We start from the raw sequence: 14,076 nt of genomic DNA, 5'->3' as shown, positions 1-14,076 counted from the left end.
TACAAGAAAGATGTTATGAAATTTTTGAAAGGGTGCAGAAACAATTTACAAGGATGCTGCCAGGGTTGGAAGGTTTGAGCTATAGGAAGAGGCTGAATAAACTGGGGCATAGAGGCAGAGATTTATGGTTAGAGGGGAAAGATTTAAATGGGATCTCAGGTGTAACCTTTTCACGCAGAGGGTGGTACTTGTATGGAATGAACTGTCAGTCAAAGTAGTGGAGGCTGGTACAATTAAAACATTTAAAAGGCGTCTGGATGGGTATATGAATACGAAGGGTTTAGAGGGATATGGGCCGGGTACTGGCAAATGGGAGTAGATTCATTTAAGATATCTGGTTGGCTTGGACAAGTTGGACTGAACAGTCTGTTTCCATAATGTACATCTCTATCTCCTTAGATGCATCTCATCCAGTCCTGACCATGTGGACAAGTATAACATAATGTACATTGACCTGACATTCAGCTAAAGACAAGTGAACAAAACCAAAAATTTCTGCTAGATTATATAGAGAAACATAGAATATAGAAGCAGGCATAGGCCCTTTGACTCTTTGAGCCTGTTCTAATATTCAATATGATCATATCTGAACATTACCAGTTCCCACTTTCTTCATTTTTCCTTCAATCCCTTCAGTCCTAAGAACTTGATCTACATCGTTCCTGAAGGTCTTCAATGTATTAATCTCAACAGTTTCCTGTGACAGACTCACCATTCTCTGGGTGAAGAAATTCACAGAAACATAAGGCATGGACTAGTTGGACCAAAGGATCTGTTTCCATGCTGTACACCTCTACGACTCAGAGTATTCTGTCTTTATAGCCTGCTCCACCATTCATTATGATTACGACTGACCATCCAACTCAATAGCCTGTTACAACTTTCCCCACATATATTTTGATCCCATTTTTGCCTTATGTACAATATCCAATTTCTTCTTGAAGTCATACCATGTTTTGGCCTCAACTGTTTTATGCGGTAGCAAATTCCACAGGCTTGCCACTCTGAATGAACAAATTTCTCATCTCAGTCTTAAAAAGGGGGTTATCCAGTATCCTTAGAATGTGACTGACCCATTGTTCTGGACTCCCATCATTGGAAGCAAAATTGCACACAACACTCCACATGCAATCTTACCAATGCCTTGTACAGTTGCAGCAAGATATCCCTTCTCCTGTACTCAAAGCCTTTATGAAAGCCAACATACCACCTGCTGCTCTTGTATGCATACTTTGAGCAATTGATGTAAGAGGACACCCAGATTTTGTCGCACCTCCCCCTTTCCCAAAGCCGTAGATCTCCTAAAATGCACATTTATTAACTGTGATTTACCTGTAATGTAATTTATGAATTGCTGACTCTTTTATAAAATAAACTGTTCACTGTTACGCAATTCTCATCTCTGGCATTAGATGTCATGGTGCTCAGAGGACTGGGCTCTGCGTCTGCATCACGTGGTCAGTCAGCTTGTGCGCTCTCTCGTGAAGAGCTTCGTGAAAGATACGGTGAAAGGTTTGTGCGAGTGGACTTGGAAAAGCATTGTGAATATGTTTCGACAGCCAGAGGACAGGAAATCCCAACCCTGTTTTTTCCTTAGGTCCCATTATTTCTATTGCACTATTTCCTATAACATGGTATCGCACAGGAACACAGCTATTATTTAATTGAACTACCTGTACCACATCTGCTATTTATTTGCCCACTTAGCTTATCCAAATCACGAGTAGTTTTGCATTCTTCCCGCAGTATACCCTCTCACCACGCTTACAGATAAAACAAAGCCAGGAGGAATGACACAATTCCCTCATTTAAACCATTAGTGTACATTGGGAATAGCTAGGGAGTAAGCACTGATTCCTGTGCTACCCCACTAGTAACTGTCTACCTCTAGAAAAAGAGCAGTTTATTCCTACTTTGTTTCCCGTCTGCAAACCAGTTCTCAATCCATTTCAGTGCACTCTCTCTAATCCCATGCACTTTAACTTTGTGAGCTTATCTTTTATGTGGGATCTTTTCGAAAGCCTTCTGAAACTCCAAGCTTTGAAAAAAATCAAAGCTATTGACTGGAAATCAGACAACAGTGCAAATATTCAGGATCTTCAGGAGCAAATTATTTCCAGTGCAAGTAGTCAAAAGAAAAATAACACATGAGAAGCTAGTGCAGATTGTCAAACAAGGACTAAAAAGCACTATTTGCCAGCCGCAGTCACAAACTTAGGTACATAAAGAGGCCAAATTAAGTCATCTTTATAAGTTCCTGCTAATCATGCCCATTTGCAGACCTTCAAGAAATCTCTCCTAATCAAAGGCATAAAGACACTCGTGGGCAGTTATAAAAACTTTTGACATTTTTAATTACCGACCAACTGCTGCACACCAATGAAACTAGCAAACAGCATTATATTGCATTTTTATAGTCATTTTCAGCTACTTTTAATTGGTTTCTTCACAAATGGTGAACCAGATACGAAGTAAAAACATCATGTGGTAAAACCCATTTTCAGCTCTCTCATTCAAACTGCAACATATCCCACCCCGAAAAATTTAAATAATTTGTTTAATGTTACATTCAAAAGGTTTCTTGACTGAGTTGCTAATAATGATTTAAAATTGTTTTGAGCATCAATTTAAGCAAACAAAAATACTTCTGAAACCCATCACAACTTGTTTGTCAATTGCACTCAAATGGAAATTCATGGCCAATGTGGCAACTACTTCAAAACGTCAATCAAAATGGCAGACTACAAGTTAGAAGGTATGGTCAAACTATATACATCACTAATCAGAGTACATATTTAGTTTTGTGTTGGGATCTAAACATCAAAGCACAAGGTAACCCAAAATTGGAGTAAGATGTGGAGTCACCTCTGACAACAGGAGACTTGTTTACTCCAACACTCTCCGATCTCATCTTCAGCCTTTCTTCATTTCAAAATCTTTTGTTTATCCACAAATCTGTCATCAACACTGTCCAGTTCAACACGTTCTTTCACTGACACTGGTCTCAGGTCTTAAGTTGGAGTTTCTTATTCATGTCTAAATTTCTCCATGTACTTGTCTTCTTATCTCTAACTATACAAAATACCATGCTTCCCTGACTCTGGCCTTTTAAGTACCAACACTACCTTCACCAACATGCATATAGCTCATGCTCTAAAACAGTGCCCCTGATCCTATCTGGCTCTTCAGCTCCTTCCCACCTTTAAGCATACAACTCAGACCCTTTTTTTGACCATGTTTTGAGATAATCTTTAAATTAAGTCCTTTTTTATCCAGACATACATTTCCATCTAGGTAGGCCTCTGTTAAGAGCATGGAATGATTTTCTGTTAAAGTCACTATATAAATGCAAGTGGAAAAAGTATTGAGTGAAAGAAGCAGAAATGATTCAGGAATTTCAAGATAGTAAAGACACCAACTTTGAAGTATTGCTTTAAATGAAATTGTAGGGTAGGTCAGGTTCAAACCAATGAAAAGCAAGATTAGGACTTTTTGAAAAATGTGTGATCAATACAGGTAGGTATTTTAGAATGAAAACAAAGACTGAATCTCTCACATCATTTCAGAGAAAGAATCTATGTTGCTCTATGGGAAAGAGTGTTTTTCTTGTTGGATGTGCTAAGGTCTAGAAAACAATTTGATTCATCTACCTTATGGGATAAATAAGGTTTGGGATCTCTCTCAATGGCATCAAAACTGCAAAAATATAAAGCGGAGATGTGCTTAAAGCAACTGACAAGAGACTGCTGTAGTGAAAATGGTTTCAATATTATCAACATAATAAAAGTTTGATTTAGGCGTGATGATTTGTTACTTAAATTTTGTGCAGAGAATTAACATTATCATGTACTACAAATAACCGTTTAACATGTAACTTTGTTTCAATCACCCATATTTAGCAAACAAATCAGCTTAAGATTTAGAACATAGAACATAGAAAAATACAGCGCAGTACAGGCCCTTCGGCCCTCGATGTTGCGCCGATCCAAGCCCACCTAACCTACACTAGCCCACTTTCCTCCATATGCCTATCCAATGCCCGTTTAAATGCCCATAAAGAGGGAGAGTCCACCACTGAATTTGTTGTCGGAATTTACTGAGGAAGCCACAGGTTTTGTTTATTCATTGTAGTAGATAATCAAACAATTCACTGGAGGAACCGCCTACATAAATATCCTCATTTTTAATAACCGGCAGTTCAGTGCAAAAAGTCAGGATCAGCAACAATCTTCATTCAGAAATGCCAAGTGCTTGATCCATCTTGACTTTCTCCAAGACCCCTCAGCATCGCAGATGCTAGTCTTCTACCAATTTGATACACTCCACATCGTAAAAAGAAATGACTTAAGACACTGGATACTGCAACGGCTATCAACTCCGATTGTATTCCAGCAAAACTACTGTGTGCACTCCAAAAGTTGCCACAACCCCTAACCAAGCTGTTCCAGCACAGCTACAACACTGGCGTCCACTTGACAATGTGGAAAATTGCCCAGGTATGTGCTATACACAAAAAAAAAGGACAAATCCAAACTGGTCAATTATTGCCCAATCAGTCTATTATTGCTTTTCAGCAGTGTTGGTACAAGTCAGCAGCAGGGCTAAGAAACAACATTAGCTTAGCAATAATCTGCTCATTCACTGAGTTTGGGATCCATCAGGGCCTGACCTTATTACAGCCTTGGTTCAAACATGGACAAAAGAGCTGAATTCCAAAGGTGAAGTGTTAGTAACAGCCCTTGATATCAAAACTGCATTTGACAGTGGGCTACATTAAGAAACCCAATCAAAATGAGTATCGATGACAATCAGTGGCAGCAGTGCGCACGATCCCCTGCAGAAACTCACCACTGGTTGCAGTTATTCCCAGCAAAAAGAAACGTGCCTGTAGTAGTTGGAGGTCAGTCATCACAGCTCAAGGACATCATTGGAGGACCTCCTCCAGGTAAATATTTTTAATCAACCTGTTCACATGTATTATGACACACCATTGGGACAAGTGGAACTTGAACCCAGGTCTCTGGCCCAGATTTAGGGACACTAGCTCTGCACCACAAGAGGCCTAAATTTCCTAGCATAGTGTCCTAGATCCAACCATCTTCCATTTCTTTATTAATAACCTTCCTTCCATAATGAGATCATACACAGGGAAGTTTGCTCACGATTGCACAATGTTCAGCATCACATGCGACTCCTCAGACACTGAAGAAGTCCTTGTCTAAATGCAGCAAGACTTGGATGACATCCAGGCTTGGGATGATAAGTGGGAAGTAGCATTCATGTCAAACAAGTGCCAAGCAATGAACATCTCAACAGGAGAGTCTAACCATCTACGAATTCCCCACTATCAACATCCTGGGATTACCACTGACTAAAATTGAACCAACCATATAAACAATATGGCTGCTGGAGCAGGACAGAAGCTAGGAATCTTGCTGCAAATAACTTACTTTCATCTCCTCAAAGACTGTTTATCATCTACAAAACACAAGTCACGAGTGTGCTGGAATACCCTTGCCTGGATAAGTATAGCTCCAACAACATTCAAGATCCTTGACACCATCTAAGATGAAGAAGCCGACCTGACTGGCACCATGTCCACAAATATTCACTTCCTCTAACACAGACGCACAGTGACAGCAGTACGCACGATCCCGTGCTGAAATTCATCAAGTCTCCTTAGGCAGCTCCTTCCAAACCCAAGAGCATCAGATACCTGGGAACGCCATTATCTGCAACTTCCTCTCCAAGTCAGTCCTCACCACGTCTTGGAACAATTTTGCGGTTCATTCAGTGGCACTGGGTCAAAATCCTGGAACCGCATCATGGGCATACTTACACCAAATCGACTGCAATGGTTTAAGAAGGCAATTAACCTTTTTGATTACACTCAGGAATGGGTGATAAATGCTGGCACAGTCATCAAGCCTCACACTTCCTGAATTACTTTTTTCTTAGGAGGTACATCATCACTAACTGTGGCAGCCTGATAATTCTGGTAACATTTTAGAACCATTTTAACCCCAAAGAAGTCTCCTATTACTATCTATTAGATAAATTACTGACTGGAAACTTACCAAGCAGCAGGAGCTGCATAGTCCATGCCAGAAACATGTGAATACAACACCATTAACCAATTGTTATACTGAGGAAGTACTACAAACAGTAAACTTTGCTCCATCAACTCTCAGGCAAATACATAAATGACATTCTAAGATAGTTGGTTAGCTCGCCAAGCTATTGGGTTATCATGCAAAGGTTTCATTATCATACTAGGTAACATCATCAATGCGACTTCTATGAGACACTGTTGTTCTGTCCGGCATGGTTTTTATGTGGTCCAGTCTGCTGAGGTGAGTGTCACTTCTAGGTATTCTCTGCAGAGATTTGTACACTAGGTTTGTGTGTTTGTTAATAGCCTTTTTGGTTGAAAACCAGGCTTCCAAGAACTCTCTTGTTTGTCTCTGGTTGGCCTGTCCTAGGATAGTCGAATTGATTGCCCTCTTGGTCTGTGTACACAGAGATGAGGGAACATGGATCATGTCATTTAGTAGCCAATTGGTGACTGTGACGTCGGATGGCTAATTTTCGGATGGCTGTTTGTTGCAAGGGATTTTGCATACCACATTGGTCCCGTATGCCGTGGATATGGGGTCCTTAATCCTGGTAATTAGCTGGCGTAGTGTGGCTGTTGGTGATATGCCACCATAATACATACTGGTCTTAACACCCTGGTAGTTAATTCTGATATGCTCTTCACGTAGAGTAGGGTGGCCAGTGTGTTGGTAGGTATAGTGTTAATTTGGCATTGTCTGTTGGAAAGGTATCAGGGATGAAGTTGATGGGATATCCACTGTTAGCAAAGACTTTGTGTAAGTGTTCCACGTCTTTGTACAGTTCTGCTGCGTTTCAGTGTGTCATAGCTCTGTTTGTGGATATTGGAGTGGTTGCTATTATAATTGAGGATCTGGTCCGTGTGAGTGGGGTCCCTGTATACTGTGATCGTAAATCATCCATTGGTCATCCATTCTACCATGATGTCTAGCAGCCCATACTCAGAACATGCAGGACTAATCTGATACACAAAATCCCTTTCAACAACTGCAACAAGCACTATATTGAACAAATAGGTAGAAAACTAGTTATCCAACTTCACAAACACCAACTGGCTAATGAACGACATGATCCAATCTTCCTCATCTCCGCACACACAGACAGAGAGAGCCATCAGTTCAACTATGACAAAGTTACTGTCCTAGGACAGGCCAAACAGAGACGTGTAAGAGTTGAACCATAAAGGCCATCAACAAACACACAGATAGGCCCTGTATACAAACTGCTGCAGAGAAGACCTGGAAGTGACATTCACCTCAACAGACAGGAGCACGACATCAAGCTGGACAGAACAACAGTGCTTCACAGAAGTCACACTGATGATGTTACTCGATATGGTAATGAAATGTCAGCATGATAACCCAACAGTTTGGTGAGCTAACCAACCACCTCATTCACAACCCAAGCCACAGATCTTCGCAAGAACCTTAAATACCATTCTATCAAAGTACAAGGGGTTGTGCCCAATGTCCTGGCCAAAATTATCCCTCTCATAACATCATAGAAAACAGATAAACTATTCATAAACCTGCTATTATTTGTGAGAGCTTGCTGTGCTCACATATGGCTATGTTGCTTCGTGATTTCACTTCAAAAAAATACTTCATTGACTGCAAACATTTTGGAACATCGTGAAGTTGTGAAAGATGCAACTCCTCATTTTCACTTTATGACTGAAGAACCAAACAGGCTGGGTCGGAGGAAAGCAAAGGCTCAAAATAATCAAAAAGTAAAATATTGTTGTTAGCAATCAGAAACATGAAAAAAATTAAGAACGTGTAGTTAAGTTACTGTATGTGGATATTTAATTAATTAAACTAACCTAAGCACTGGTTTCTTCTCAACCATTGTCATTTCTTATTGGGTGTATGGTCCCCCATACAGACAGCAATAGCTAAAAGCCCATTGCATTCGGTTAGGTTGGTTGCATACAACTTCTAACTGTGCAGCAATACTGATCGCTTACCACTGGTCAGCCAACCGAACTGCAATTATGTTCAGTGCTGTAGTGCCTTGTCTTGCTTGGCCTAGCCCAGCCCCCATTGCACAGGAGCAGCAGCTGCTGCTGCTTTTGCACAAACCGCTTCGACCCGCCAGCAGAGCCGGGGGCGGGGCGAAGTCTCCGCGCCAACCAATCATACGGCGAGAGGTCGCGGTGCGGCCTTGATTGACAGAGGCCGGTGCCAATAGGAAGAGCGAGGGGCGGAACCACGAGCCACTCGGACCTTGCCAGGGCCCGGCGCCAAGCAGCGGCTTCTCGTATTTTCCACGGGGCCGGCTGGAAAACAGCGAGGCTCCGTCCCGTTCCAATCCCTCTCTCGCCCTCCCTTAAAATAGCACGCCCGGACCGTCAAGGGATGAGGGAGGCCTGGAGCCTTACCTCCCCGCGAGATTCCGGCGGAAAATCAAATCGCCGGGAAGGAGGAGGATGGAGAAAGGTGGTGGCGAGAGGATTACAATAAATCCTGCCGCCCGGGGAATGGAGGGTGAGAATGAAATGCAGCCGCGGCCGTAAGGGACGCTCACCTTCCTCCGCGGCATCGTCCTCCTCCCCTTTAGCAAAACACTTCTCGCTCACCCGGGGAACGGCTCCGTTTCTTCACACACACACAAAAACAATCCCGAGCCGCTCGCGCCGTTGGCCGTTGTTGTTTTCCGCCACTTCCGGTCCGGGCGGAAGGTAATGGCATTGGCGTTCCGGGTGCTTCGCGCTTTCCGTTCCGCCTGGCGGGACGTTGTGGGGCGGGGTGTGCACCAGGTCGGCCTCAGGTTGGAGAAACACGCACAGCAGCGCCGTGGCACCACCCCTGGAGATAACAACAATGTTCACGTTTCAGGTCCGATGCCCTTTCGGCAGAACGGGAGGGGAGGACGGTGTTTTGTTTACAAGTGAGTGCTGAGGCAGGTATTTCTCAAACTTTCCTCGAGCTTCCTTGGAATGGCTCAGAGAACCAAGGAGCAACGAGATAGAATCATCCTCCCGAAGAGAAGTCTTAACAGACTCAAAGCATTAACTCTGTGTCTGCCAAACCTGCTGAGTCTCTCCAACCATTTCTGTTTTTATTTCCGATCTACAGTTTATTATTTCTCTCTGAAGTGGACATTCATATTTATCCCACTTTATGTATACACCAATAAGATCGTACAGAAACCAAAACTGCACCTGCTGGACAAAAAACTCATTACTTCTTTCTTCATAGATGCTGGAAGATCTAAAGTCAACGTTTTAGGTTGATAAACTTTCAGAATTCTGGCATTCACCGTAATATGTACAGATGCAGAAGACTAACTGAAAATTTGTTATCCTCACAACTATAAATTTAAGCAAACCTTTGACTCAGTTTTTGCAGGAATTAAAAATGAATCAGACTGAGGACTTGATAGACAATCTCAGCATTAAGTTAAAAATCACACAACACCAAGTTATAGTATTTGGAAGTACAAGCTTTCACTGCAGTGCTGCTTCATCAGGTAGATGGTGGGGCAGGATCATAAGACACAGAATCCTGTCCCACTAGTTACAGTACTTGATGAAGGAACAGCACTCCGAAAGCTTGTACTTTCAAATAAACCTGTTGGATTACAACCTGGTGTTGTATGATTTTAACTTTGTCCAATATCGGCACCTCCACATCAACTCAGCGTTATAACAGGAAATCTGTGTTGGTTGATAGTGTGTTGGTTAGCTTCCTTGAAATCAACCCAAATAAGATTTACTGAGAATCTATTAAGCCTTTTGGAGTCTTGGAAAACTAGCACAGTGTTTACTCAACAATGCTTTTAACAAATGTGGCCATCAGACTTTTGTTGCCAATAACACATTGATATGTTTCAGACTTCCATCAGCTGCTCAAAATTCAGTCTGATTTACTTTTATCTTCAGAGTGAAAATTTCAGTATCTTTGTAAAGGATTACACAAGACATCAGTTTTATTCCATTTGTATAGCAGCATAGAAGATGGCAAACAAATACTGTATATTTAAACCCACAGTGTTAATAGGTAGGGTCACATTTTTGACTCTAGAAGCAATTGGATCAATGATGAACTCATTGGCTGGTTTACTGTCTCTTTTTATCCCCGATTAAGCTATGAGAGAGCCGCTAGGTCCATCCCTACTTCTGATCACTGCTCGACTCTGAACCAGCAAGTTCACAATTTTGTCTGCTACTTGTCTCTGAGATAAACTTCCTATCACCTATACGTTCTATTCCAAGATCATCATTTCCATTCACTTAACATTCTCAATCTCCAACTTAGTTCATCTACTGCTGAAGCTTTCATCATGACTGGTAGATTTGACTATTTCAAAAGTCTCTGAGCCAGTCTCACACCTTCGACACTTCCCAACTTGAACTCATGCAAATCTCTGTTGCTCATATCCGAACTTGCATCAAGACCGTATACCTATGAGTCCTGTTGACCTACGTTTACTTACAGCCCATCAACCACATCAGATTTAAAATTCTGATCTTTGTTTTAATCCCTCCATGACCCTGTCTCCGTCTCCATATCCTTGTGAACTTCTATTCCAAGATATCTATGCACATCTATTCTGCATACCCCAGATTTAATTGCACTGCCACTAGTGGTCATGCTTTCAGTTTCCTGGGCCCAGGCTACTGGAACCCCCACGACCTCTATCTCCCTTACAAATGTTTTGAAAAACGATATCTGTCTTTGGGTCACACGTCCTAATAGGTGACTTAGTGTCAAATTTTGTTTGTTTGCACTCCTAAGAAGTCTCTTGGGATGTTTTACTAGGGTAGGGTGGTAGCAGCAAAAATGTAGAATTATTTAATAGATAATAAATTAAGAGAGATAGATGGGCTTTTCTCATGTTTATCTTCTAACCTTGAAGAAAAGGCTGAAATAACTATCTTGGGAAGGTCAAATATTTTCATAGTATCTTTACCTTTGGAAGATTGTTATCCCCTTGATTTGGGTCCTTTTATTTGTGGTATACAGTTTATTGCACAGTAATATTTTTCATTCTTAGTTCCTAAAAAAAGTGTAAAAATTCAAAATCTAATTTCAGATTGGCATAATAATTGGATTTTGAATGCCACCTGCTGGTCTTTTAAGATATAATACTTTTTAACATAGATACGCTGTAAATGAAAAGAAGCTGGCACATGGGAAACTGATTTAAAAATTGAAATACACATGTTGAATTCATATGTAGCTGACATCACTGAAAATAGATGATCTGGTCATTATCCAGTTGCTTTCGGTGTGTCATTTGGTGTGCATATATTAGGTGCACATTTCCTACACGTACTGTTTCCTACAACATTGATTATTTTTGGTGTAGTCAATTAGCTGTGAAGCACTTTGGGACATCCTAAATTTGTAAACTATAAAAATGCCAGTCTTTTTAATCCAATTTTTAGATATGAATTATCTCCATGATTCTCCACACATAAGAAATGTTTCATACAGTACTCTGTTTTGGAGGAAAAGCAGAAAAATCAGGGGGAGAAATTATGCAGCTTCATTTTGCACATCTACCAACAGGCAAATACAGAACATCATAGGTAAATGTCTGATAGCAAATAGCACCCCGTCAGAGGATTTTTCCAATAGAAAAATTGAACTGGCATGAAACCTGGCCTGAAGTTGATTTTTTTTTTAAAGCACCACGAAGTCTTAAAAGTATAAATCACTGAATATGCATTGAACTCAAGGGCACAGCTATGCTCTCACTTCCACATTGATGGAAAACAGCTTTATACATCAATACAAAAGGGTCAGTTACCTCCAGAGACTTTTAGACTGCCCTCAAGCTCTTCTGGAACCCATTTATTTCACTTGATTGATTCCATCTGTGTGCAATATAAGTTGAGTCTATGGCTATATTTTTACTTGTGCTTGTGCTTCAATGTGACCTGTTTTTAAACACACATTACTGAAAACAGGGCAGCATAACTCAGAAGACTGCCTAGCACACTCAAAGCTATGTATCTATGTCTTAAGAGATACAAGATACAATTGTCAAATTTGTTCTCGACACCTGTGTATCACACACAAAGTAAATTTATGGATTTTTAAAAAATTATTTCTTGGAATATGAGCATCGCCATGAGGTCAGCATTTACTTGCCCAGCTTTAGTTGCCTCAGCAAAATTTGCTCATTTCAATATCCTCATCCTTCTTTTCAAATCCTCCCAAAGCTTTAATACTCTCTGACTGATATCTCCCTTAAAAACCTCGATGTTCCAGCGCTAAAACCCTTGAAGATGTACGTGCTCCTCTAATTCTGATCTCTCGAGCATCCCAGATTTCAGTCACTTCACTATTGGTGACTACACTTTCAGTTGTCTATGCTCTAAACTTTGGAATATCTTCCCTACTTTTACTTTTCCCATTTCAGACTCTCCTCAAAACCTACCTTTAAGTAAAATTTTGTTCAGCTTACCTAATATCTCAATATGGTTAATGTCATATTTTGATTTATAATGCTTCTGTGAAGCCCCTTAGGATTTCTTATTACATTAACTTATGCAGACTTACTTTGACTTAGCTCCTCCAGTCCATGTGGGAAATGGACAGCAATACTTATTACTTCTTCTCCATCCATCGCAATCTATTTCACACCAGCCAATGTGGTGTTCTCCTTCTGAAGATCCTCTTTAAATGTACTTTGCTAAGTCTTCTTTGGCCAGCCTCATCATCATCTTCTAACACATGTTCATTCTACTGCCTCACTGGCAAGGCATACACCGAGGAGGCATTTGAAGTTGTAGAAGTTTACAGTACAGATGGAAGCCATTCGATTGATCGAGTTTGTCCTGGTAGCAGGTGCCTCTCTCCACCCCAATCTCCAAAACCTTCTATTTCATCACTTTCAAATATATATCCAACTCGCTATTGAAACTTTCTGTGGAATCTGCCTCCACCACTCGTCCAGGCAGCACATTCCAATCCGAACAACTCTCTGAGTAAAGATGATTTTCCTCAGCTCACTCCTAGCTCTCTTGCAAATAATCTTGAAACTGTGACCCCTAGTTACTGATGCACCACTGATGTCTTGCCTCCCTCAGTCATCCCTCAATCACCATGTCCTGTAAACTTCTCCAACTAATCTTCTGGAACACATTTTCATTGATGAAGCTGTCTCTCCATGTGGCATTATATTTTTTTAATTTTATAATGAAGGGAACAAAAGTAATTCTTGTTGTTTTTGAAATAAAAGATTTCCAGTTTAAACCACCAGACAATAGAGTCATAGAGATGCACAGCATGGAAACAGACCCTTCAGTTCAAGTCATCACGGTGACCTGATATCCTAAATTAATCTAGTCTCATTTGCCAGCATACGGGCCATATCGCTTTAAATCCTTACTATTCATGTACCCATCCAGATGCCTTTTAAATGTTGTAATTGAACCAGCTTCCACCATTTCCTGTGGCATCTCATTCCATACACATTCCACCCTTTGCATGAAAAAGTTGCCCCTTTGGTTCCTTTTAAATCTTTCCCCTCTCACCCTAAATCCTATGCACTTTAGTTCTGAACTCCCCCAACCAGGGAAAGATCTTGTCTATTTATCCCAACCATGCCCCTCGTTTTTATAGGAGAATCGATGTTTCGGGCATAAGCCCTCCTGAAGAAGGGCTTATGCCCGAAACGTCGATTCTCCTGTTCCTTGGATGCTGCCTGACCTGTTGCGCTTTTCCAGCAACACATTTTCAGCTCTGATCTCCAGCATCTGCAGTCCTCACTTTCTCCTCGTTTTTATAAACCTCTATAAGGTCACCCCTCAGCCTCTGACACTCCAGGAAAAACAGCCCCTGTCTATTGAACCTCTCAAAGTTTGGGAGAAGATTTGTAGCTCGGGTGCTCATTGTTGTGGTTCTGTTCGTCGAGCTAGGAGTTTGTGTTGCAAACGTTTCGTCCCCTTTCTAGGTGAAATCCTCAGTGCTTGGGAGCCTCCTGTGAAGCGCTTCTGTGATGTTTCCT

At 41.2% G+C, this 14,076-nt stretch overlaps 1 protein-coding gene across 4 annotated transcripts in view; it reads right to left on the bottom strand.

Moving 5' to 3' along the window:
- Positions 1-8,819, bottom strand: part of kat7b (K(lysine) acetyltransferase 7b) — a 91,259-nt gene extending 82,440 nt beyond the window's left edge. For 3 of the 4 annotated variants that reach the window (XM_060849092.1, XM_060849093.1, XM_060849094.1), the window contains exon 1: positions 8,641-8,818. Coding sequence is in view for 1 of the 4 variants with exons in the window: in XM_060849094.1 (XP_060705077.1) it covers positions 8,641-8,655 (15 nt within the window). In the remaining 3 variants the exon portion in view is untranslated. Of the gene's footprint in view, positions 1-8,640 lie in introns of all 4 variants that reach the window. The other variant, XM_060849095.1, reaches the window with a different exon arrangement.
- Positions 8,820-14,076: the final 5,257 nt, after the last annotated feature.

Source organism: Hemiscyllium ocellatum, chromosome 32 (assembly GCF_020745735.1).
Source record: "Hemiscyllium ocellatum isolate sHemOce1 chromosome 32, sHemOce1.pat.X.cur, whole genome shotgun sequence".
Lineage (NCBI taxonomy): Eukaryota > Metazoa > Chordata > Chondrichthyes > Orectolobiformes > Hemiscylliidae > Hemiscyllium > Hemiscyllium ocellatum.
Note: the sequence above shows the minus strand (reverse complement) of the source record. Positions and strands in the feature narration are given on the sequence as shown.